This window comes from Temnothorax longispinosus, chromosome 10 (genome assembly GCF_030848805.1).
Source record: "Temnothorax longispinosus isolate EJ_2023e chromosome 10, Tlon_JGU_v1, whole genome shotgun sequence".
Classification (NCBI taxonomy): domain Eukaryota; kingdom Metazoa; phylum Arthropoda; class Insecta; order Hymenoptera; family Formicidae; genus Temnothorax; species Temnothorax longispinosus.
In genome coordinates, this window is record NC_092367.1 from 13,660,453 (window position 1) to 13,686,702 (window position 26,250).

Genomic DNA, 26,250 nt, shown 5'->3' on the forward strand with positions numbered 1-26,250 from the left:
GCTTGTGACTTGTGAAATGATTTTTGCACATCGCAAACATATCACACATGCATATATACGATTATTTATATTTGTGATGCCATATACCGCATAACATAAATAAAATAAATAATATTATCATTTAACACTAGACTACCCAAAAAAGATTAACCTATACCTATTTATTTTTACTAAAGATTAAAATTAAAAAAAAAAGAAAAATTTATAAATTAAATTAATTATCTGAATATTTCAATAAGAGTCAGAGAAAATTTCAGAAACTGTGATGTTAAAAATAAATAATATAATTATTTTTAAAAATGTCAAATTAGTTATTTTGACCCTATTAATAGTTCTAGGCCGGTATTCATAATCAGATCTTATTTCAAGACCGTTTTAAGTAATATCTTAAGATGCTAAATCGGCTCTGTGATTGGTTAATGACATCTTAAGATTGTACTTAAGATGGTCTTAAATATAAGAACCGACTATGAATACCGGCCCTAGTATTAAAACACAATTGAAATAAATATATTTTATATGTAATATATCTAAAGGGACAGGATACATGGGATAAAGGATTAATTACAAATTACTGAAATTGATAATTAGAGTAATGAACATTTATCGTTTATTGTCTTGCAATTGTTACACGGTAATATAATATATTGTATAATAACTGTAAATCTCGAGTGTAATCTCTTACACTGAATAAACTGTACGTAATTCAAACAATTATTACTAAATTTTCGTCATTTAAAACTGCATGATGCGATATGTAACGCAAACAATGCGACATCCGAGACGTCATCTTAATAAAACAAAGTGCACCGATATAATTGCACTGTATGTGCTTCGCAATCGATAAGATAGCTGCCGTGTACGCGTGAAGCTATTATTACATTTGTAAGTATAATAGTCCAGTTGATGTAAGTACCTATACAATTAGAAAACTACGAGATTCTTATAAGTAAGAAATTAAACGTAATTCACGTTTCATTTGATTTAACGAGTCTCAGAATTAATTCTAGATTGTACAACAATCAGAACAGGTGAGGCAGTTTTAAAGTTGATCTTACTCGTACATTGATATTTAGAACTTTGGTTTCTATCTCCTCCCTGATTCTCGACGCATTTATATAAACGAGCTAACATTTACCGCGTGAAAAATATAAGCAATGAAAAAATTGTATGTAATAATTACATACATATTAATTAATAAATGGAAAAAACATATTTTGTAAATTTTCTTTCGATTGACGAATAATATACGAAAATTGTGATCAATTTTTGGACAATCATCATCTTTTTATGACATTGGGTAAAAATAAGTTGAAATTTTGTTACTGAAATGACTTTTGGCACTTTGAAAAAGTCCAAATTCCAACAAAATCCTACAAATTAAAGTATCTCGAGCATATAACACAATGTATGACTTATACAGAATTAGCTTAGACGCGTCAGTTTCAATTTCTCAGCGTATACAAAGATTATAATTCTAATACTGTAAATAATTAAACATTGTAAAAAAGACAGTGCACTGATATTGTATTGCAAACGCGTAGTATTGCACGCGATATAATATTGTACGTCATTATTATTCTATAAGTTTACTATTTGTCATTAATGCATACAAAAACGAATCGCATCAAAATTTTTATCTTCTATCACTTTTGGAAGACTGTCGCATAATTGTATACGCTCAAACATACACATAAATGTTCAAATAAAAACGAGTTGTATACAAATTGTATAAAAAGTTGATCGCGAAAAGATCATAAAGTTCACAGAGGTGAACATCTTTTGATTCCGTATTACCATAAAATGTCAAAAATAGCGTAAGTCGTTGATCGTACTTAAAAAGAATTATAAATAAAATTGATTGTATAATGTTGTCGATAAAATACGCTTTTAAGCGTGATTGTGATTATAAATCTATATTTACAGATAATGCGATGAGTTTTTGATTTTATGCGTAAAACAAGAGGATCCTTAGTTCTATGATATAAATAGGATGAGGATGATAAGTGTAAAGCTCCTAAGAAACCTTTTAACAACGAAAAGAAGAATGAATGGGAGCATGTCGCGTAAAAACTCTAACGCTCTTAGGATTTCGATCTGTTTTATAACTTCTGTATCTTAAGTACACTAATTTCACACACGTCAGTCGGATAGATCAATCCTGAGAGAGTGAAGGCAATCTTCATTGTCTACCTTGAAAGTGGCGTAAGTTCTAATGTACATACATTGCAAGATCTGTGCGTTGAGTCAACTTAACGATTATATCTAAGAGTTAACTCTTGCGCCGTTTTCAAGATCATCTCATATCACGTCGACTATATACGGATTCACTGTCGACCGTCGTCTACTATATTAAATCGGCATATCATAATAATGCGAATCACTTGGATACCTCTAAAATAATATTGCGAAACGACCAGAGAGAGCGAATAACGGCTCTTCCGAGTCTTTAAGTAAGATCGCTTACAGACGTTATTATAGTACAACGCGATGCAACACTAGTAGAGATCTGTCGCATCGATCCGCATCGAGTAAAGCTCTATCTAAGATCGGCGAAATCGCGATGTTCGCTTCTTCTCCCATCATAAAAGTTCTAGACACTATCAAACAATCACTTTAACTGTGATACAATTATTGAGATAGTTAAAACAACTGTTTGAAATTATTACAACTTGAAATACCGACGACGGGGAAATAATACATTTTACTCTCTAAAAGTCGAAGAGTGAAATGTCACTCAAAACGAGTGAGATGCAAGTGTAACGAAAAATGAAAATTGAGCCTGTACACTTCGAGTGATTCGTCACTCCAAGAAAGAGTAAAATTGCGCTCTGTAAGTTGAAGTAAAATCGCACTCCGTTTGAGTGAAAGGGCACTCTTTTCGAGTACAGTAGATTGGTGTCCATAAAAGTGAATCATGTCACTTTTATGGACTCTTAAAGTTACTTATCAGTCGACTTTTAGTGACTCGCATGATTCTATATAGCGCTTTAGAGTGAGATTGTATGACTCCGGTGGAGTACCTGCTCTAAAAATTAGAGTGAAAAATTCACTCTCACTCTCTAAAAATCGAAGAGTGAAATATCATTCAAAACGAGTAAAAGGCAAGTGTAACAAAAAGTGAAAATTGAGCCTGTACACTTTGAGTGATTTGTTACTCTATAAGAAAGACTGAAATTGTGCTCTGGAGTAAAATCGTACTCCATTTGAGTGAAAAAGCACTCTTTTCGAGTGCAGTAGATTGGTGTCCATAAGAGTAAATTTTGTCTTTACAATTTTAAGTGAAAAATTTCACTCTGTTAAAGTCACTTATCAATTACTTTTAGTGATTCACTATAGCTTTAGAGTTTTAGAGTGATATTGTATCACTCCGGTGGAGTAGCTGCTCTAAAAATTTAAGTGAAAAATTTACTCTTTATGAGTGCCCGAGTGACAAATTATCTCTCTTTCGGAGTGACTATCGCAATCACTCTAATATGTTAATGGCGAAACCACTTTATGAGATTTAGAGAGTATATTGCTGCGATTTCTTTAAGTCTTCATTATTTTCGCTTTTTATCGAATCAAAGGCGTCGCGTGCGCGACTAGCGCGACTAGCGCTATCAAAAATAGTGCCATTTTCATTCGCAAAAAATGAATGTTACTACTCATTTCACCTACGATCAGTTATCTCACTTACTGTATCTGATAAATGGCAGATATAATTGTATAAGGCCAATTTTATCGCTTGCAATTTATTATCCCAACATATCGTCTTCAACACAAAGCGTGTACCTGAGACTCCCCCGAGTCGCTACATCGTCAGATCACCGTGTCCTGATAAGCGGGCGGTCCACTGAGGACGAACTGTCGCTGGCTCTGCCTGACAACGTCGGTGCGATTAGGCACCTGCGGCGTCGCCCTGACGCCGTGGTAATTGCTGTAGCTGGATCTAGCGCTGGCCGGCCGATTGCTGTACAGTTCCTCCATATCCTCGCCGTTCAGGCTCTGCGTGCTGGTCTGCTGGAACGTGGGGTTGCTCTGGCCCTGCCACTGCATCGGGTTCACCTCGCCGGGTGACGCTTGCCAGTTGTCGGTGAGATTGCGGGTGGAACTGGTGGTCGGATGTTGCTCCCAACCAGCGGGCGGGCTCTGACCGACCGGGAAGCTGGATGAAGCGTTCGAGTCCTGGGTCCCAGCCGGTGGCCACAGGGTCGGCGACGACACCGCCATGTTCACCGCTTCCGGCTGCCAGTTCCGCTCGGCGGTGTTCCGCTCGCCGCGGTCCCAGCCGACCGCGATCCGGTCGTAGTTGAGCGTGCCCTGCGACAGCGAGCTGACGTTCTGGTTCGTCAGGTTGCTGATGCAGGGGGTGACCGTGTTCGCGTACAGGCTCTCCTGGTGGTCCATAATGCGGTTCACCGGGTTCTTGCGGCGCGACTGGCGCACCGAGCTGCGCCGCGTACTGGACCGCCGTGTGCCGTCCCGCGAGATCACGGAACGTCGCTTCACTCGGCGCGGCGTCATCGGCTTCGGCGACACGCTGCTGTCATCCTGCACCGGCGGCTCGGGCTGCGAGTACTCAATGCTGTACAACGGCCGCGGCTGCTTCTTCTTTCGTTTAGTTCGTACTGTCGAGGAAACAAAGAGAGAAAGAGGCAATCAGATTCTGCGGTGCGGTCAACCTGACTCCTTTTTTGTCTGTTCACTCACAATGATCGAGTGATTGATGATCAAACGGTGTTAAGTATAAGAAAAACGAAATTCATTATTTTGTTAGGACGATCCATAACAATCCTGTTTATTCTAGTTTCTTTCTATTGTTAAAAGTCTCGTTCATTTTGCTTTGAATTATTTTAAATAATAATTTTAGGACTACTAACTAAATATTTTCATAAACGTATTTCCTATCTTTTCAGTAAATAAATGTATTGATAATGATAAATTCTTTAATCAAAATAATTTTCCTGCAAAAAGTAATATTTGCATTGAGGTATCTCAACAATTTCTAAAAGATGCTAAACACTTAGAAACAAAAATTTAATAACAAAGAAATGTAGAAAAAATAAACGAAAAAAGATTTCCCAGAAAACCGCACAGTAGGAAATTGTTAGAAAAAGGAAAAGAAAGAAGAAAGAAGGGTTAATAAATAAAAAAGCAAGCGAATAGCGACATTGCGTATTTATTGTTCCCAATTAACTGCACCAAAGTAAATAACGTGATACAGTGGTTAAATACAAAACTCATTATAACGACCTTAAAAAAATATAAATATTCTGTACAAACTTGAAAGAGATGCTCGATAGAGACTATACTTGATTAGAAATATTCAATCTAAGTGACACAAAAAAAAACCCTGCGTTGTATTCGAGGTTTCACTTTACTGCAACTCTCTTCAGAAATATTATTTATCTAAGCCAAATATAAAGAAATAGTAACATTTGACATTTAATAAATAAAGCCATCCAAATATAAAGGAATAGTAATATTCTGTATCTAATAAAAAAATTTTCTCATTGTCTAATTTCTTCACGTAAATACTACAAAAACAGATATGTACAATATTACATAATTAATATAATTTTCATCTCTATCATCATATCTCTATAAATAAGATATATCGTATATACATTTGAAATCATATATGTAACTAATCAAAGATAACGATCTTGTGGCATGTAACGTATTCGTACTAATCTAAAAAAAATCTAATTTATGTAAATATATAATAATCATTATTCTTCTCTCGTATTAAAGTTCAAGATATAATTACATCTATTTCTCTCTTAGCAGTCTTTTCTTTGTAATTGGCATATTTAGCTACGTATTAGCTACTTTTTACATCAAAAGCTAATAAAATCTGCTAAATTTTTCGTTTGTGATGTCACTTCAAATTTCTCATTAAATTTTAATATAACGCAAAAAATCAGTCATTCACGTGTGAAACGTCACAAAACGGATAAGATTTTTTATGAACGTATATTGCCAAAAAGAATATCTGAAATTTTATGCGTAAAGAAATCTCGATTAAACGTACCCGTACATAACAGGGAAATTTAATCTATACATTTAGATATTTTCTACAAAAACGAATATGAAGGCTTTCGGGGATTAAAAGTACTTGCAGTCTGCTAAATTGAAAATACAAAAAAAAGGGAAGAAAATCACAACTACTACATGCACTACTAAACGAAGGGAAATCGTGTCATGCGCGCTCCCTTGTTTAAAAGTTCATTTAAATATCTTACAATAAAAGAAAAACTCTTCATAGCACTGGATCATACCCATAAAACCCGAGCTATAAAATAAACTAATTAAATGCAGTCTAGTCGTTTCAGAGTACCAACTTAAAGCCTCTATCCATTCATGTAGCATACGTAGCATACGACAGAGTTCTGTAGAAATTTATTATATAATCTCGACATAGAGAGAATCTAGAAATAATACTACTGCAAAACACAAAATGTGTGGTTTCCGTCAAATGTCAAAAAGGTTTCTCGCATAAACTTAAAAGAAACTGATAAAGCTGTAGGTATAATTTCATACCTAAGTAATACGTTCCGGTCATGCTGTGTCTTACCAACATTTTTCTCTACGTAGCGTGCGTCAAGGTCTCCCAATGCATACAATTGTCAAGGTATCGCTAATCAAAAATCTCTCGTACACTTATAAAAAGATAAATATTCCGCGTGACCTTAAATACAGTTTCTATACATATCACAGTAAATATACCAAATTTATGCGTAGAGCATGAGCAGTACGTGTAAGTGAATCATGTGCAAGATGACTCACGTTTATCGTCCACTCCTCTTAACTCTTTCTGTACAAATAAATGTATATAAATTAGAAACTCTTTTTTCTGGCTTTTCATACTCCCCATTAATGTTATCGGCATTAAGGTGGCAGCCAGAGATAACAGTTTAGTCCAAAATCATTCTTATCTTGCACCATTACAGCACATTGGTATCTTAATTGAATCATTTATTTGTTTGTATTAAGCAGTGAAGAGAGCGGAAGGTAATTCCGAATCATCCCACATGTAGATATGCAACATTTATGAATTAGTAGGTAAGTCACACTGCATTGATCGCTTGTACGAACGAGCAAACGCTTATTGAACACACACAGTTCGACGTTTCAGTCGATTCGATGCAAAGTACAAAGAACACTGTCAATAAATAAATATTATGCAGTAATGTTATTATAGAAACACACAACTCGCAATTTAGATCGATGGAAAGTGCTAAAGGGGAAGGCATCTAAGGGCTAGCTACGCTAATTGCTCTATTTGGCAAGTATAGGAATTATAATGCTACACGTACCGCACGAGTGGACACCATACGCGGTGGTATAGAAGTTTTGCAGTTAAGCTAACTTTTTCATTACTCTTCTCGCTATAAGAGAGCAGAAGACAGGGACTTGCGATTTTATCTGCCAATCGTGTTCGAAGAGAGTGCCATCAATTTTAATACAAGTACCTTTAGGCTAGTAGCCTAAATACTGAATACAAAAAAAAGTGGAAGGTCCTCCGTTTTAGAAGTTATTCCCGTGCAGGGACAACGGCCGGCTGTCTCGTTTCGACTGAGAAGACGACCGGTCGCGCTCGCTCGCCGCTTGATCAACGGCCAATCTCGGATCGGAGTAAAACGACCTCAGCGGCTGGTCGCGCACGTGATCGATGAAGACGCGGGGTCTGACGGGAGGATTCCTGGCCTGCTTCGCCGCCGCCGTGACCTGACGGCACTTGATACGCGCGACCGGGCTGTACTTGGCCGAGTGCGGATAGTACAGCCGGTTTTTCTGATATCGCAGCTTAGCGGCGCTGTCTAACGAGTCGTACTCGTCGTACGCGGGTGACACCGGCCGCTGCAAATGGTCCACCGGGTTCAGGTAGTCGACCGAATAGTCTAGGTTCTGGAAATCGCGGCTGGACGAGCGACTGCTGTTACTACGGACGGTGTCGCTCTTGGGACCGACGGCGTTGATCGCCTTTACACGCGCGGAGCAACCGCCGCCGCCGCCGCCCAGCAGCTTCTCGCCGCCGCGCTTTGGAAAACTCGACTCGCGATAGGCAGATTGGTGGGAGCTAGCTGTGCCGGTCGGGTAATTGTTCTGAGCGGAATTTTTGAGGGAGTAGGCGGGTGGTGGAAGAGCCGAGTAGCTAACGTACATAGGATGCAACGGCGTGTGGCCTGCCAACCCGAAGTCATCACCTCCGACAAAGTCAACTGAAATATCATTCAAGAATCCATCGCATTAGATGAGGTCCGCTGACGACGAGCCGAGGATAAGCGGTGCGTTTTAACGAATCGATCGACGAAGTGAATACGCGACAAATGTAACGCCGAAGATATCGTTATGTTGCCAAATTGTTCTTCCCATAAAGTGTTTACGAAGAAAAAGTGTCCTATCTCAAAAATTCTTGATTGTAACATTTCGTGCCTATTACATGGCATAGTCTGCTTAATTTTGTTACGCCTTTGCAATCGTATTTGTAACATTCTTGACTGAAGAAAGTGAAAATCATACCGTATACTGTTAAGACACAACACCATTCCGTTCATGCGAAGGTAAAGAAACGCTATTTGAGCAGTATCGTGTAATGATAACAATAATAATAACAACAGATACGAATTACAAACCTCAAGATGCAAAAAGTTTTACGTCGCTACATATTGAAAACTGAATTTATACGCTATAACTTCATGATTATACTATGAAAAATTATTTAATCGTGCCAAAAGATAGACAAATATGTATATATGGCGTGCAATTGATGAACGTGATTAAGCGGACTTACCAAAATGGAGGATCAAATCCACCAATGAAATCAACTGTAACCGATAACCCTCTTTTCAAGCAATATAATAAATAATCGCGTGTACTTAAACATAATTAGTGATTATTAAGAATATCAATAATCTTATCAAAGATTTATCTAATTTCTCATTACTAATTGATATTTTTAAAATGTACTTCTACTAGCGGTGATAAACTCCTGAACAGTTTAATGCAAAAAAATATACCTTACTATGCAATTATGTATTCGGAATATAATATAACGAAAACATATAATAATAAAATCTAGCGGTTGTTTAAGACTAACATAGCTTTTGCGTTTTCCAGTTTACATAGAAAAAAATGGATAATTAATTAATCTCATTTATGTTCTTTATAATTATCTAATTATCACTGTAATGTTTAAATTAACAATAATATAAAGTAGTATAAATTAAAATAATATGAATTATAAAAAATAAATGAAAATATAATGGCTTGTCACTTTTAACATTTCTCAACATAATAGAATAATATTTAGCCTCCATTTCTTCTCTTTACCGAATATGCTGCTAATAATAACCACAACCTTTTCCCCCAATTGCTTATCATAAACCGCAAGCCAGTAAAGTGTGAAAGATTATTAATTCTTACTTCAAGCAAATATTATCGTATCAATAGTATTTTTTAAAATATTAAAATGCATCCAACTTTATTGAAATCAAAAATATAATATTTTTAAATATTCTTGAATGCATTTTGATACACAAGAAAAGTTTTAAAAGTAAAATAACGTTGTCGTGCAAACTAAAGCTTATAATAATCACAATTCAACTCATATTAGTACATCTTATTTTTTTCTTCTGTAAGAGATTCAGATAACTTTAAAGTTTAAACATTAAAGAAAGAAAGAAAAAAGCAGTGGTTGCTCATATATTATTACTGTGTATTTTAAGATTATATTAATTACTTTTTAAAATGATTTGTTTATTAATCCGATATTTTAATTGCAAGGCAAAATTCGTCAACGGAAATTTATAAAAAACTAATACAAATAAAGAATAAACATAGAAATTATTTTCAATGCAATAATAAAATTATTTTCTTCAAAAAAAAGTACTTTTCTTTTAAAATTTCCCTTGTAATTCAGAATATAAATTATAAATCATTTAAACTCTAAAAATACGAATTTGAAATATACTCACAACTATCATCTTCCTCAAGGAACACTTTACTAAGACAAATTCCGCCGACAATTGCCATAAACTGAAACATATGAAATGGCTGAATTTTGGAACTAATACGCACATAACAATATAACAATAGCAAAATCTACGCAGTTATTATAATAATGCATTATGTGAGAATTGACTCTTCACTTACACCTAGAATACATTGCGTCGTAGCGTGTAAAATTTCTATCACTTCGTAATCTAGCACGCAGTCTGTTACGTTAGTAGGTCGCGCGGGTCGAAAAAGCTCCGGTTCCGTCACATCGTAAACAGCTTTGCAACCTGGCCCGTTCACGTACCACCATGAAAAACTACCAGTGCCGAGGTTAAGTACATCGCTATCCTAAAAAATAATAGTGCAATGTTATGTCAGCTATACGTACGCGATAACTCACATTGTATCGTATAATATAAGTGTCTGATGTGATACTTACTTTGTCCAGTATTCCTACATTGAGGTAAAAGCATATGATAAATATGTTCCATCCTAGCCATAATGTATTCCATATACAATACTAAAACAAGAATCGCAGTTACTTTAATAAAGACAAGTAATAAATTCGACCATTAATATAAATATAAAGAAGAGATACGTCTATTTCGATGAATATTTACAAAACTTTTACATGATAGAATATATGTAGATTATTCTCACCTCAATATTTATGAAAATCTTTTTCTATTTACTTACGTGCATATCAAGAATAATTACTCACCGATATGATATATTTAGGTCTATATTGAAAGGCCCCAAAGAATCCTAGAATTACGAAGATAATGTTGAAGAAGTTGACCAGTATCGGGGCCCACATAAACCCCAAAAAGTCGAAGACTTGACGTTCTATGGTGGTAATCTGAAAGTAAAAATTAAATAAATTAACCACACAACGCACAAGCGCGTCCAACATAGAGCGTAATATAAAGTGATAAGTGACGAACAACTCAATTTTTACTGATTCCTTCTGAGCGTTCTTAATCTACGACAATTGCCCTATGTTCTAAATACTCGGTTAATTAGTCATTCTGAGTCATAGCATTTGATGGCGCTACATAGCTACACAAAAGATTGTCCAAAACTTTTAACTTACTAAATTCTTTCAAAAGATTCGTTTTAGATTATTGTTTCATCAATAAAATTCAATAAAAATTGGCAAGCAGTCTTACAATAAAATGCAAAGCATAAATGTTTGTCAATGAAAAAATGACAAGAAAAATATAAATATAAGATATTTATATATGCATTTTAAAAAATTTGTTAAACAAAAATTTATTTTCTACACGTTTTTAACTTGTTGGTTTCTATATACATACAAAATTTTCATGCATCAATCATTACATTTAGATATTGCTTGATTTTACAGCATTCCAACGGAGAAATCATTCAAACATTCCAAAAAAGAAATCTGAGAGAACGCTCATTAATTTTGCATTACAATTACTTTCTTACACTTCTGACACAAAAAGCAAGTCACTCGTAGCATGCTAGAACACGTAAAAAAAATGCTCCAATATTATCGGAGAGTGACGTCCATGAAATGATGTAACGAAATCGCAATAAGGCTCCCTTTTTAGGGAGTTCCTCGAGATAAGCCAGCGGACCCGGGTCGATACGATAAAATAACACGATAAATAATCCGTGAATCGACGATAAGGGAAAAAAACGTGGTAACGGCTCTCTTCCGCGGCTCTCCCAATGGACGCTGCGCGAGTGCGCGTCTGCTCTCACAAAAGCAGCGTGACTAACGCTAATATCACATCACAATCGCGGAGGAATCGGTAGAGAGAAACAGGAAAAGATAATATACGCGACACAATCTGTCGCAGATAAAGTCGCGCACATATACATATACGTTCAATATATGTAGGCAATTTATAGCCAGATACATTGCGGCAGAACGAAAGCTGGCTAACGCATCCGGATTAGCGTGCGCACTCACTAGCTGCAGGCTGCATATCGTCAGTAGGAAGTGCCTTCTGCTGCAAATTCCCATGTCATTTGGCCCGCGCTCCGCTCAGCGAGCGATCGCGCGCGTACGTACGATCGGAGCAAACGACGACGGCGGCACTCGCTCGCACTGCATCACTACTGCGGCACGTAATACCGATGCGCCATCGCCATCTTTCCGCTTTCCCCTTTCTGTGTTCGCCGCCTGAGCGGCCTAAGACACTTGTCCCACGTCCCACCCTCCCTACCACGCGGTGTATATCGCTATTGTGCGCGAGCGGCGAACGCCGCAAGTGGCATGCACCTACGTGCGCTCGTAGGCCAGGCGGAGCCAGGCGGACTCCGGAGCACGCACGCTCGTTTTATCACTGTTGGCGAACGACTGGCCACCACCCGCGGCACGTGTAAGAAATTCACCTCCCCTCCCTCGACATCCCGTGGCAGCTGTGCGAAATAACGTGTTGCTTTGTCAAGGCTGAAATGAAACGAGAGCTAGTAGTCTCTATTCCGTTCGATTCTATTCGATTAGGGATAATATAGTTGTGTAACGTTCTTGAAAAGAAAAAAGATATGGATTTAGGTGCAGAGAATTAGAATCCTTAACCGATAATGCGAAATATTTGTATTAAAAAAAAGAGCAAATGGCAAAAGTTATAAGTTTGTAAGTATAGGTCGATATGTATCGACACGATATCGCGATCAGGTCTACCAAGCTATAAATACGAATTTTCCCGCCGTCGAGAAAGGAACGTGTCCTTTAAAATAAAACTAGCGATAAATCGGATAATTAACCTATTTATCTAAATATCTACTTACCGAAATGTTCTTGCACTCACCGCGAGTAATATTCGAGTACTCGGATATTTATTCAAGTCAATACTCGGAAATAAATAATATCCAAATACAATTTGGTACCCATTCGCTAATAATTAAGTATTCAAATATCTAGTTATTCAAGTAGCTACGCTTCATGATTGCCTTTTAACTGAAATATTTTTGCTTAATTAATAGAAATTTATTAATTACAGTTAGATATTCACACAATTTTTTAGGAAAAAGGAACAAAAAATAGCGCTTGTTGGTTAGTAATAATTGATTTAATTAACTTTCCTATATATTATTTATTACACTATTTTTACTCAAATTTAAACATTATTAGTTATAAAATTTATTTTTAAACATATTTTTAAGTATATTAAAAATCTGTTGGTTTTTAATATTTCTGCATTTTATTTTCTTCATCTTTTTTTCTCTTCAAAACTTGCTTATACACTCATTTCGTTTTGAATGCGAAAAGTGGAAGGAAATGTATAATTAAACGAACAAATGTATTCGATAATCGATAACCATTTGTTATGTTCAAGCTACAAAATGTCCAAATAGAAAACCATGTGTATTCAGATCATACTTAATTTATAATTTACTCCAAAAGTATTTGCATATAATTATTATTTATTATAACACAATGTAAAAATTATAGACGCAAGAATAATTGATAATAGTTATTTATGAGACTTCTTGATCTCTGAAGCCAAATTGAGCTTTCAACGTCAAGACTGTCGAAGCTGCTAAAAACTCTTTGTCTTCCTTGCTTGTGGTGGCTTTACTTCTGTACACGTATCTTCAAAGACGGTAGAAACTTGCTTAAAAAAGATTAATATTTGATTAACATTAGATACTAGAAGCATTGCTATAAAAAAATAATATAATTGTCTGCATTAGGAGATATATTTCTGATAATTTTTATTTACATATTCTTACAAAAAAGATATTTGTATTTTGATTTTATACAAATCTCTCTGATTTGACAATATCAGTGCAAATTTAATTAAAGATATCGCGAAGTTTACTTTCTCGAAAAAAAGGTAATTATAAAGGAGAGGGGCTTTCTCATCGATTTGGCTAAAACTTCACAATTTTGTGTATTTTGGTGCATAAAACATGAATCTATAAGTTAAAATTGTCGCTCTCAATTAGGAAAGAAGTTATTAAGTACTAAAATTGATAGTTGCGTGGTGTTAGGATGTTTTTTGTTAAAGCATACAATAGTTAGACCAACCATATTTAAAACAACAAAACTATTAATTAGTACTTAATAAATTTTTTCTTAATTAAGAGCGACAATTTTAACTTATACAGATTCATGTTTTACGCAGCAAAATACACAAAATTGTAAAGTTTTAGCCAAATTGGTGAGGAAGCTCCTCTCGTTCATAATTACTAAAAAAAATTATAAAGCGGATATGATTTTTTTAGAAGATTGCGATCACCACCGCACATTACTCGAGAATGAAAAAGGACACAATCTTGAAAAAAAAGAGCATTTCTTCGGTCGAGGAGATTCCAAAATCATCGGCAATTTTTCGAAAGCTCAGCCAAATAAACGTAATTCTGCATGGCAAATACGTTGGGCATCCAACGCACAAATTTCAACTCGAGTTACAAGGTGCACTTGCAGAAAACGTAGAAACAAGCATTTTCGAACATCTAAAAAAGGTAACTTTTCAAACACCATATGAGCGTTTAAAAAATGTTTGATTCTGAGATTAATTTGTCAGAATAATATACTCGTATTTGAAGAAAATTTGATTAAAATTCGTTTAACAAAAAATGACTTTTTTCGAGCACAAGAGCAAGAATAATTATTTCCCTAACCTAACCTGTTTTTCGAGTGCTAAATACAAGCTTTATCAAATTACTCTATGTCATAATATGAAGAAATTTACAGTTTAAGTTGCAAAAAGGGCTATTTTAGTGTATTTTGATAAATTATAATTACAATATGTAATGTTGAAAAAGTTTTATTTAAAAAAAATTAAGTAGTGTTAGGACTTTAGTTCTTCAACGCCCAAAGAACTACGAGAAACGATTACGTTCGTTCTTGTGCTTTTTTTTTGTTGAACAGTGTTATCATACAAGCGCATTTAACATTAATTTATATAATTAGTATATAATATGTATATTTTGGATTCCTCAAAGGTACGGCTCTATTAAGGTGTAACGAGGGCACGTTTCGCGTGCGCAAGATATACGGAGATGGCAATTGCACGTTTAGAGCGATCAGCTACATTTTGTGGCGAAACGAGGAAGAGCACCAGTCGCTCCGAACGACGGTCAGTCTCTGATAATAATTAATATGAATATCATAATTATATCATATAAACATCATAAACACAAAATTTGCTGCACGAATATCACGAATGTCAAAGATCAATTGCAACGAAGTTAAAAATAGAATCCTTTCGCGATGGCAGACATTAAATTTAATTAGTTAAATCGAATGCTATATATGTATATCGCTGTCTCTTAAGTATTACTTTTTACCATGTCGACTCAACAGAAATTCAGGCAGTAATTGATATATATGACGGTCGTGTATAAGAGCCATGGATCATTTGGCAGGTTGTGCAGCACATTAAGGACAATTGGCGCGAGTACGAGCCGTTCGTGATGGCCGAGTGGAACATTTCGGATAGCCAAGAATACTATGATTACATGAGCCTGGTGGGAACGTTTGCCAGCGAGCTGGAGTGTACCGTGGCCACAAAACTTCATCGCATGAATCTCTCGATCTATCGCGAACTTCCCGGCAGATACGAGCTCAAGCTGGTCTTCCATAACCGCGTGAACGTTGGTTACGAAACCGCGAGGCTCCTGTTCACCGGATGCTCCGAAAATGGTCATTACGACGTCCTGTTACCGGATTCAATGACGAGCTTTTTTATGGGCGAATAAATTATATTTTATGGCGATTAATAAAGATAAATGATAGTTAAAATAATTCTCAACAAGACCAAATAAACGACAAAATTATAGTATATGTACAAAAATTTACTTCATTGATTTTCTTTAACAACTTTAACATATTTTGCATTTTTGTACGAGATAGTATTGTATAATTTGTGGGAAATACATGAAGAAATACAGAAAAAGCATATATATTAATATTAAAATGATTAAAACATAAATTAATTATGTAAACAAAATTTGACGCTTGCAATATACATGGAATTTTAATAAATAATTTAAATGTATGTATTTATATATATATACTTATACAAATTTTTTTTTTATAGATTAATATTATATAAAATATTTAAAATTTAAAAGTTCTTTTTAGCAATATTTCTGTAGAAAGAACAGTTCAAATAAATATAATATTTCATGTAATATGTCTTATGCCCGTATCACACTAGCAATTGGCGATTGCATTTACGTTTGCATCTACGTCTTTTGATCAGTTAGAACGGAAATCGCGAATCGTAATCGCCAGCAGCTACTTTCTGATTGGTCGAGAAACGTAAACGCAAACGTAAACGCAATCGCCAAACGGGCATAACACATTTAATGAGATTGATGAGAAGGATAAAAGACGTAAGGGCAAATATTTTTGTTTTATTTTTATTAACAGAAAATCTATCTTTTTAAAAACTACGAAGTTCTTCTTTATGCAGTATACCTAATAATGTACTATGACATTATGATATACAACAATTTATAATTCTAATTTGACTCTATAGCATGAATAATTAATTGGGATAATTATTCTTCGCACAACTCATGAGAAGATGCTACTCGACTTTTAAAGGTTTTTTGCTGACCATCTCGAGGAAATTCGCTGACAGAAAACGCGAATTCCCACACTCGTGTCGGTGGCCGACTGGAATGTTTCACGCTTCATGAGCAAGAACAGGATTTAAAAGGAATAATCGCATCCCTGCATGTGAAGCCATTGTGAGACCATCGTTATTGCGCTATAAATCGCACAACTGAAATACAAGATCGCATAAAGTCAATTAAAAATTACGCGCACCATATGAAGAATTACACTTAACTGCCACAAAATTATAATCTATTGTTATACGATTCAATAGTGCAAAGATATTGACATATTGACTAGCAAAGCAAAAGAATAAACATATATGTAAATAAAATCAAAAATTATATAAAAGAATATACGATAACAGTTTTAATAATTATATAAAATAATATTTTTTGAAAATTTATTGTTAATTTTTTCAAGTTTAATTTTGACTTAAAATATTTAATCTTTATAATGTTTAATATAATATCTCGTATTTAATACAAATCTATACAATAGCTCGTTTAATATAATATCTCGTGTTTAGTATAAATGTTTAATATAAATCTCGGCAATAATTATCAATTAGACCTCTTTACCTTATTTGATACATCATCTTCGAGCACCAATTAATGCTGATGCTACACTGGCCCCTTCTGACTGCCTGTACAACTTCCTTGGCCATTTGTTGTTCCTCCTGTCTCGTCGAACTGCAATATAAGTTAATGATACAAAGTTTGCGTCTCGGGGGAACAGTGGACGAATATTCTTTGTTCTTTTTTTTTATAAGGGGGCTCACCCGCGTGCTACCGTCGGTGAAATCGCAAGGAAGGTGAGATGACTATTACGATTGCTCAATTCCTCACCCAAACTTTCCATCAGACCTACATGTAAATAAATCACGCGCTATTAACCGACACATGACGTTTATTGTTTACTGCGCGCGATTTGACGACTGGCTTTTATGATCAACAATACATACGCACCGGCGATCGCCGCCCTCGAACTCAAGTATACATCCTGGGTCGATGTAATCGGCGTAATTCCGACAATGTGCGCTCTGTCGCGTTGTAGCATGAATGGCAAAAATGCCAGAACCATCTGCAATTAAAAAAAAGAAAGAAAAACTGGACAGATTGTAATAAATGCATCAATTATTATGTGCCGTACATAACCCACATAGCACGCAATATTACAGAAATATTACGTGCTATGTGGGAATTTATCAAAATTGTCATTACAAAGTTCTATATTGTTTTATTAATTAATATTATTAACTTTCAAAAGCCACACTGAGGTCTCAAGGACGAAATTTTGAAACTACATTTGAAACTATTATTTATATTTCTTGATGCGTATTTTTTGGTAATAATTTTTTTTTACAAATTCTGAGATTTCCATCATAATTATCAGAAAATTTACGATTAATTGAAAAAAAAAACATTAAAATACATGAATTCTTTAGAAACTTATGAGCAAAAAGTGGCTGAGGTCCTCCAGATCCCAGTGCGGCCTACGAGGATTAATTACTGAATTTTTTATCTAATATAATTTTAATTTGTAATTTTTATTTCAATTTGCATGAATATAATTAATTGTATAATAAAGAATTTCGCATTATTCTTATGAGAAAAACATTTTTTGTCAATTTCTTTGAATTTGTAATATGTTGTAGTTCTCCTCTGTCGACTCTGCTGAATTAGCGGAGGAAAACTATACAACATATCACAAATTCAAGAAAATTAACCGAAAACATTTTCATAAAAATCGCACGTGGCGGGTTCTTTATTGATATATTTAAATTTTATATGTATATAATTATAAAATCAAGATACTTGAAAACCGAATGTAATTACATATTTAATTATATACATTTTTGTGTGTGTGTGTGTGTTTTGTTTGTTTTAAATTTTTTAAATAAATATTTTTTTATCAAAAATGTTGCGGCCTCGAATATCTTTAAAAAATCATTATAATGTTGAAAATAGATCTGCAACCTACATTTCTAACACCATAAGTTGTCGTTGCATTTTATTCCAAGAGATTTGAGTCCGTTATTGAATCGTTAAAATCATACACTTCTAATATGTAATTAATATTTCAAACAAATTTTCTTCAACTTTCACAATGTTAAAACCGGCCGTTAACAACCAGTCGCGATTTAACGTTACATATGATATGATTGGCTTCAAGGACACAACTGCTGGCCGACGCTCACCCAATAATGGCTCATAAGAGTCGTGTTGACCGTATCAAAAATATCTTGATAAGGTTGTCCGGCGCAGGTCACTAGGACGTCGACGCCACCGACCTCATCCTCGACCTTCTTGGCGATCTCGCGTATGGCATTACGGTCCAGCAGGTTACATTCGTACGCTGTCATTGTCGGCCCTACATACTCCCGCTCGTGTTCCCTATGGTCAGGCCCGATTTCCTTCACTCTATTACACCGCGATTTTAACCTGGCAGTTATCTCCTCCGCAGATCTAAAGTCGTTATCCACGCAGATCACGGAGCATCCACCCCTCGCGAATTCCTCGGCGAGAGACTCGCCGAGGGTCGACGAGACGCCGGCAATCTGTTACAGAAAATATTTGTCTACTAAAAAAAAATACTTTGCATTTTTAAGACTGTTGAATTCTATAATTTGAATTTAGTAATAACACTGCTTAACAAAAAATACTGACTTCTCTGAAGCACAAGAATGAAGGTATTAATAAATACAACCCTGCTTATCAAATTGCTCTATCATCACAATTTGGAGAAATTTGCTATTAAAGTTGTAAAAAAGGGATTTTAATGTATTTTTTTAACATAAGTCATATATTAATCATAAATATCTTTTTAAGGCATTCCTTTCATGACACCAAAGTCTTAAGAATTAACTAATTTTTTGGTACGAGAAAGTTAAAATGCATATCTTTACGCCAGAAAAAAATTAAACCACATTACCGAACATATAAAGAAGAATTATGACTTTGAAAATTCGATATTTATATGTGACGTTATCGAAAAAGTCTATTTTCCACATTTCAATGTAATAATTTGTTTATCAAATATCTTAAGATATTAAATATTAACTGCGCTACATATTCGCTAAAGTCTATACTTTCGATAGTGCAGCCGATAAAAATACAGAGTTACCGAATATTTAAACAAAATATTTATGTTAAAAGTTGACTTGAAATGTGGTTTATAGATGAATATTTTTAATGGCGACTTTCAAGGAATTATTTGGCAACGCTGCAAGCTGTCACGCGCTCATGTCACACTTCAGTTCATCACGTACGGTTTATTATCTACTATTTACTTATTAGGGGTATTTAACGGTTTGACAGGTTATGTCGGGTTAAAGTTGAATAAAAAGTTAATTTTTAAACTTTTAACCCAAAGATTAATGTAATAGGTTAATGAGTCACTTATGTATTTTGCATAACCTTAAAGAGTAGCGCGCCCAAAGTTAATTAATTAACTTTTTACTCGACTTTAACCCGACATAACCTGTCAAACCGTTAAACTTTAACTTATTTAAATACCCCTATTATGTTTTAAAAAAGTAAAATTATCTAAAAATATATATCGCATAAAAAATATAAATAAAATATATAAATATAAACAAAAATATAAATAAAAGCATATAAAAGCATATAAATGTCACAATATTCTTTGATTAATGAAATTGACACTTACATTGACACTTTTATTATCAACTTCACATTTTACAATCGGCGCCCTGAAAAGCGCAGCGTTGATATATTGTTCTGACAGTAAAATTTACCAAAAAATGAAAAATTTCTCAATACACATCATATTTTAACTTTTTTCTTATAATTAAACATAATAATCAATTATAACTTGATTTTATATAAGTTTAATGCAATATACAAGAGTTTGCTGAGGCCCTGCTTAAGCGCCTACAAAATATGCCCCTCCGTGAAAGAAATACCTTAACAATATATAATTAACGATTACCTTTATTCTTGTGCATCTTTTGTCGATAATGTAATTAATTCGCGATAGAAAGAAAATGCAAAATCTTAATAAGATAACTATTTGTTACATTTAATTGTATTACATGCAGAATTAATTCCTTCCAGTTCTTTTAATCCTAATTCAAATAATATTTATCGCACTTTTCGTATAAATTATATTTTTTTAATTACCTAATTAAATTTATTTAAATTGTTAACATTAATTATAAAAGTGTAATAATTGTACAATTTAAAGTATATGAATAGAATGTGTACATACTAAAACTACATCGCCGCTCAAATCCCTTGGTGGCTTTGGCAAAAGAGACTTTATGACATCGAGAATGGCTAAGATACTAGAGATGACAGCGCCAATTACAAATTCGATACTGAGATAAAACAAAAAGTTAATCGAGAAGCCTCCTCTTGAATTTGTAATCACTGATTCGTCGGTAACTCGTAGCATCATCCACTGCAAAATAATACAAATTAATTATTTTATCGTAATGTTCCAATTCAAAAGTCTTGTCTAAAATGTAAACTATAAATTGACTAATTAATTTATTTGTTTGGTTATTTATTAATTTTTAAAAACTATATATATAATTATTATTATTTGTTTCAATAAATAATGTAATTCTAATTCGTTAAAATACTATAGCAATAATAATACAATTTTTATTATAATGATATTGTTTCAAGATAATCACTGGAGTTATCTCAATTAATACATTTCTTAATTCTCGTTCTTTACCGCACTTACAAATATCCATAAAAGTTTTTTTCATAAACAAATCGAACTCCTTCTCGTTAGGTACTAGAGAGGCATGACAAATTATACTTGCACTCAGTCGAAATTAATGCCTTTTTACACGAGAAAGTACCTAATCAATGCGGTTGTGAGCAAGTGATTATGTAACGTGTAAATTTCTGTGTGCCTACCACAAGACGTGTAATGATGAATGTAGCACTTTGTAGATAAGCAAGCACCCTAAAAGATTTACGATCATCGCATTGAGGCGTGAAAGCAAACTAATTAAACATGAAATAAAGTCTAAACAAATAAGTCATGTCAGAGATAGTTGCAGAAATTCTCTACGAAATATGTTCTAAATTGTTTATATTGTTGATTACATTATATTATTGATTAGATTATATTATATTATTACTACACCACACAGTTTGATGAATTGTATAATTGGAAGGTGTCAATTGCATATATAATTTTCAACGTACCAAAACGCGAAATATACTTTATAAGTATAACGTTTTATATTAAAATACGATATTTTTTACAATACACAATTTTTATGATAAATTTAAATTTATATATTTTAGTAAAACTTGAAACTTACTGTTATATAATAATAAAGTTTTGCTACTCTATGATTTAATCTGTAATCGTCGCATTTCATTGAGGAAAGTATATGATTAAACTAATCGAGCAGACTCGAAAATTAATTTGCATTTCTCAACGTGGCTGTGTAATAAACGTGTTTGCTTTCATTTCTATCTTAAATTAGGCCAGTATGATGAAAACACTCCAGAATCAGTTGCAAAATGCAACAAAACCATTAAAAAAAAGTCGGTTAGATGTTATATAACAGATTGACGTAGCATATTAACGTTTTTGCTGCACAAGAAGGAAAATAAAGTTACAAGTGCACATGTCAAGTAGAGCACAATCTCCCTATTTCAGAAATATTAAGCCTGTATTATAAGTACCTAGAATTTATTGCACTCTGCTACTTTAATCATAATTAAAACATTAATTTAAAAAAAATATTCATTGTTTTTCTTCCTACATGTTATAATTTTAATTATAATATAAATAAAATAGATTTTTATGTAATTATTTATAAGTAACCCTACTATTATTCTACCTTAAAGAAATAAAATAATAGTTTAAAATGTAGGTAACTGTATACGTAATTCAATTGTCATAATTACATCCCAATAAGCAAGAAAGATCAAAAAACATTTCAAGCACATTGCAGCAATATTGTAACTTTAATGCAACATATTTGAAACGTTTCTTGATGTTTCTTGCTTACCTATTGGGATAATATTATTATATTCTGTAACTATAGCTACAAGATAAACAGGAAAACTATAATCAATAAACTTCTAGTAAAAAAATTCTCATAATATCTCATAATATGTTTAAGAATTCTTAAATATTTTAAATTTATAAAAATTTTTAGAAAAATACTTTGAACTTCTTTAGATTATATAAATTTTCTTTGGAAATTAAAAATAAGAAATCTTAGAATATTTTGGAATTTACATAAAAGATTGTAGAAAAGATGACGTAGATTTTCTCAACACTTCCGAAGTGTCCCAATTTGTATTAAAAAATCTGAAAAATTTTCTAAAAAGTTATCAAATTTATATAGAAGTTGCGAAAAATTATGAAGAAAGAAAAATTCTTTTTATCAGAAAGTACATGAAACTTTTTGACTCGATAAATTAACCGTTCTATATGAATGCTTGTAATACTGGATGTGTACTAAATTCAAGAAGATTCATAGTGGTGCGGTTTAACAAACCGTAAAGTTGCCATTTCGTTCTTTTTCTGTTTGAATAACATAAAACTTTGGTTGCGCCGTACTTCGGCGTAATCTTGACATCAGGAAAACATATAATATTTTCTTTCGAAACTTTTAGCTTTATGTTTAGCCTAAAATCACAATAATTTATAATAAATTACATAAAAATTTAGTGTTTGGTCTAAAAAATTTCGTAAAACCGTTTCTCTGTATTAATATTAATCATACTCTTATACATATAACTGTTGGTATAAATAATTCATGTAATAATTTTGTAATACAGTTGAGAAAGTCGTATGGTCGTGTAAAAGAACACGTAGCTCAATGCAATGTAATTTCGATATTAAAAGTGCACCGTCGCGCAATTAAAGACCAATTTGCAGCACGCTAGGAACTTTGATGAAACAATCGGTACGACGGAAGTCATAAGGATATAAAGCGGTAATCGAATTGAGGTTTAACGTCCATAAATGTCAGCTTGTCAATTTACATTCTGCTAAAGCATCCGTTTTCACGCTCTTACGCCGTTTCGCTTGTCTATCCGCGAGTAAAGAAAAATGTGAATGACTCATTGTAAATAACGCGAAAAATAAGGAAACGTTTGCAGGACACAATAATTGTGCACGTAAACGCAACACTAGTCATAAATGCAGCGCCATAAATCTGGCGCGGTGTTTATAAAGCGGACGCTATATAATCTTTCCTATTACATAACGACATATAACTTATATTATCTTTGGGCGCACCACTTTCTACCAAGTAAGAGTAAGCAAAATCGGCTTCGCCTATCCAACCCACACTTGCCGCAATCAGATATCTATTACCTGTTATATAATAATCTTGCTATATACAAGAAAAATGAAAAACTATAGCTATACCGTTCGGGAAAATCTGAAATTATATTCTGTGGGCAAAATAATAAATATTGATGTAATGCACGAAGAATAAATTAAATAATCATTTTTCTGATTATTAGTTTCCTTATCGTAATTAACATTGTATTATCAGTAGCAATAATAACAATTTTTTTGTTACTGCAAAATGCTGACAAAAATCTAAATGTAATGTATATGGAAGTAAATTTAAGTCGATGGAACTTAATTTGCCTTAAAGGCATTAATTACGATATTATCGTTTTACTGGTTGAGGCTGACAATTAGTCAGAGGAAACTTGAATTTTTTTGCGTTCTACGTAGAGATTGACAGGCGATTATAACTCATAATGCAAGTAATTATGCAGTTCAGGGCCGCATTAATTAAGTTACATCTTCATCTTCTATAATGTATGTATATAAACTTGATGTACAATCTAATTTACATTTTCATTAAGGTGCCTAAAGTACAGAAAAATAGAAAAACTTTATACTGACCGTTAATCGGCGGTCCCTGCAGTTTCCAACAAATATTAGTTATTAACTTTTTCAAGTTTCAAATTTTAAGACGTCAAATTTTCAAAACGAACTTCTACATTTTCTTACGTAACATATCTCACAAAGCAGACGAATCTCACGAAAGATTTCCTTGTACCCTTAAGACAATGGCTCAAGAGATGGAAAACTGATTATCTATATAACTCTCTTTGTATTTATTTTTTCAATTGTATCCTTGATAAATAATATTAATTATATTAAAAATTATATTAAAAATTAGTTATAATTAAAATTTAATAATTATATTATTAAAATTTAATTATAATTAATTATATTATTAAATTAAATTAATATTGTCTTATTAAATATTAAATTTAACTAATTATATTATTAAATGTTAATTATATTGCTAAATATTGCTTCATGCTTGAAAGAAACCCAGAACAAAGCTGATAGTAAGGGCAGTCATAAATCTCTGTCAATAACAAAGAAACATAGTGGTAACTAATAAATACTTAATCGATCGATTGCATGTAACGCTTTAGAATCGACATCTTACGTCACATGCATTACTCTCGAGTTATGATTCGTAGGTATATTTTTATGTTCAATACTGTTCTGTATAATTAGAATACTTCTACGGCAAATCGATTGAAGTAAAAGATTAATGGTATATAGAGATATACATTCCAAATAATAACGCATACTTTTTAAAACCACTTTGTCTACCACGACGTCATCACGTTCCTGACATATTACACAGAAACCACTTTATTTGCAAAAAACAAAGTAAAGTTTTGCTGCCGTTCGTTTGAAGTACACATAGATATACAAATTGAAAAGCAAGCAATTAGGTAATTAGTCATTTCTGCAAGTTTGCCACAGCTGTTTGTACATTTACGATATAAAAATTAATATTATTATAGATTAAACTAATTCGCCATTTACTGCCCAATTATTATATATTTTTTGTGTATTACACATATCTTTTCCAAACATACACAAAAAAATATATAATAATTGAGCTACCAAGATCCATCTCCGACCGCCAAATGGCGCATTTAATTTGATTTATTTGATTGTATACTATGACGGTCGTATAATTCTCATATTATTAATATTATTAATTAATTTTGTAAAATTACATAGGACATTCATTACATACATATTTTTCATTATTTGAAAACTATTCGAATATCTACTGTTCAATGAAAATAAGATAATCCGTTAACATGTTTTTTCTTGCTTTAAACGCGGTTTGTTTACTAATTTTATTATCTTGTAACATGTGTCATTCTCAAGACAGACTATTTAAAGCAAAATATCTACTATCTAATAAAAATAAAATAATTTATCAAAGATTTATATACGGGAAAACAAGATGCATAACAGCACCAATCTAACTAAAAATAATCTTATTCAGTAATAGTATTAATAAAAATAAATAATATTTTATTAAAACACAAAAGCATGGCGTATTTGTTTTATTAAATTAATAAGATTATTTTCAATTAAACTGCGGTTAATACAAGATCTTTTTCTCGTGTGTGTAAAAATAAAATACAAGGCACCTCAAATTTCCTGCTTCTGTCCGCACATAAATTAAATTTTAAAACACAGGAGATTTTATTGAAATATACAGATACAAATTGTCTCTTGTTACATACCTATTTTAGCAGATTATCCAAATTTGCACTATACACAATATAAGCCCGCATGTAGCACGACGGAGCGGTCTTGCGATCACACGGAAGAAATACGCTTAAAATGAGAAGCGTTACCGCGCGGAACGCGCAGATCACTGGATCACGCGGGATCTCAAAGTCACTCGGCAGTTTGGCAGT

At 33.2% G+C, this 26,250-nt stretch overlaps 3 protein-coding genes across 7 annotated transcripts; 1 reads left to right on the forward strand and 2 right to left on the reverse strand.

Annotated features, from left to right (window-relative positions):
• Positions 1-587: 587 nt before the first annotated feature.
• Nkain (sodium/potassium-transporting ATPase subunit beta-1-interacting protein) lies at positions 588-12,192 on the reverse strand. 5 transcript variants are annotated; one of them, XM_071792010.1, is made up of 7 exons: positions 11,927-12,191; positions 10,706-10,843; positions 10,424-10,504; positions 10,141-10,332; positions 9,963-10,023; positions 8,150-8,207; positions 4,468-4,610 (listed from the first exon to the last, which is right to left on the reverse strand). In XM_071792010.1, the coding sequence occupies exons 1-7, from the start codon at positions 11,978-11,980 to the stop codon at positions 4,601-4,603; spliced, it is 594 nt and encodes a 197-aa protein (XP_071648111.1). In that variant the 5' UTR covers positions 11,981-12,191; the 3' UTR covers positions 4,468-4,600. The 5 variants fall into 5 exon arrangements, with proteins under 5 accessions (XP_071648108.1, XP_071648111.1, XP_071648112.1 ...); XM_071792011.1 differs by lacking the exon at positions 8,150-8,207 and adding an exon at positions 8,780-8,813; XM_071792012.1 differs by lacking the exon at positions 4,468-4,610 and adding an exon at positions 8,780-8,813 and having other exon boundaries at positions 8,069-8,207.
• An 843-nt stretch (positions 12,193-13,035) lies between these two features.
• LOC139821169 (uncharacterized) lies at positions 13,036-16,084 on the forward strand. The gene is made up of 3 exons (XM_071792018.1): positions 13,036-14,430; positions 14,914-15,047; positions 15,337-16,084. The coding sequence occupies exons 1-3, from the start codon at positions 14,178-14,180 to the stop codon at positions 15,667-15,669; spliced, it is 720 nt and encodes a 239-aa protein (XP_071648119.1). The 5' UTR covers positions 13,036-14,177; the 3' UTR covers positions 15,670-16,084.
• Positions 16,085-16,319: 235 nt separating this feature from the next.
• LOC139821168 (estradiol 17-beta-dehydrogenase 11) lies at positions 16,320-26,234 on the reverse strand. Its single transcript, XM_071792016.1, has 7 exons — positions 26,074-26,234; positions 20,768-20,959; positions 18,735-19,094; positions 17,503-17,617; positions 17,316-17,400; positions 17,116-17,226; positions 16,320-16,703 (listed from the first exon to the last, which is right to left on the reverse strand). Exons 2-7 carry the CDS (start codon positions 20,954-20,956, stop codon positions 16,631-16,633), a joined length of 933 nt encoding a protein of 310 aa, XP_071648117.1. The 5' UTR covers positions 20,957-20,959; positions 26,074-26,234; the 3' UTR covers positions 16,320-16,630.
• Between the last annotated feature and the right edge of the window lie 16 nt (positions 26,235-26,250).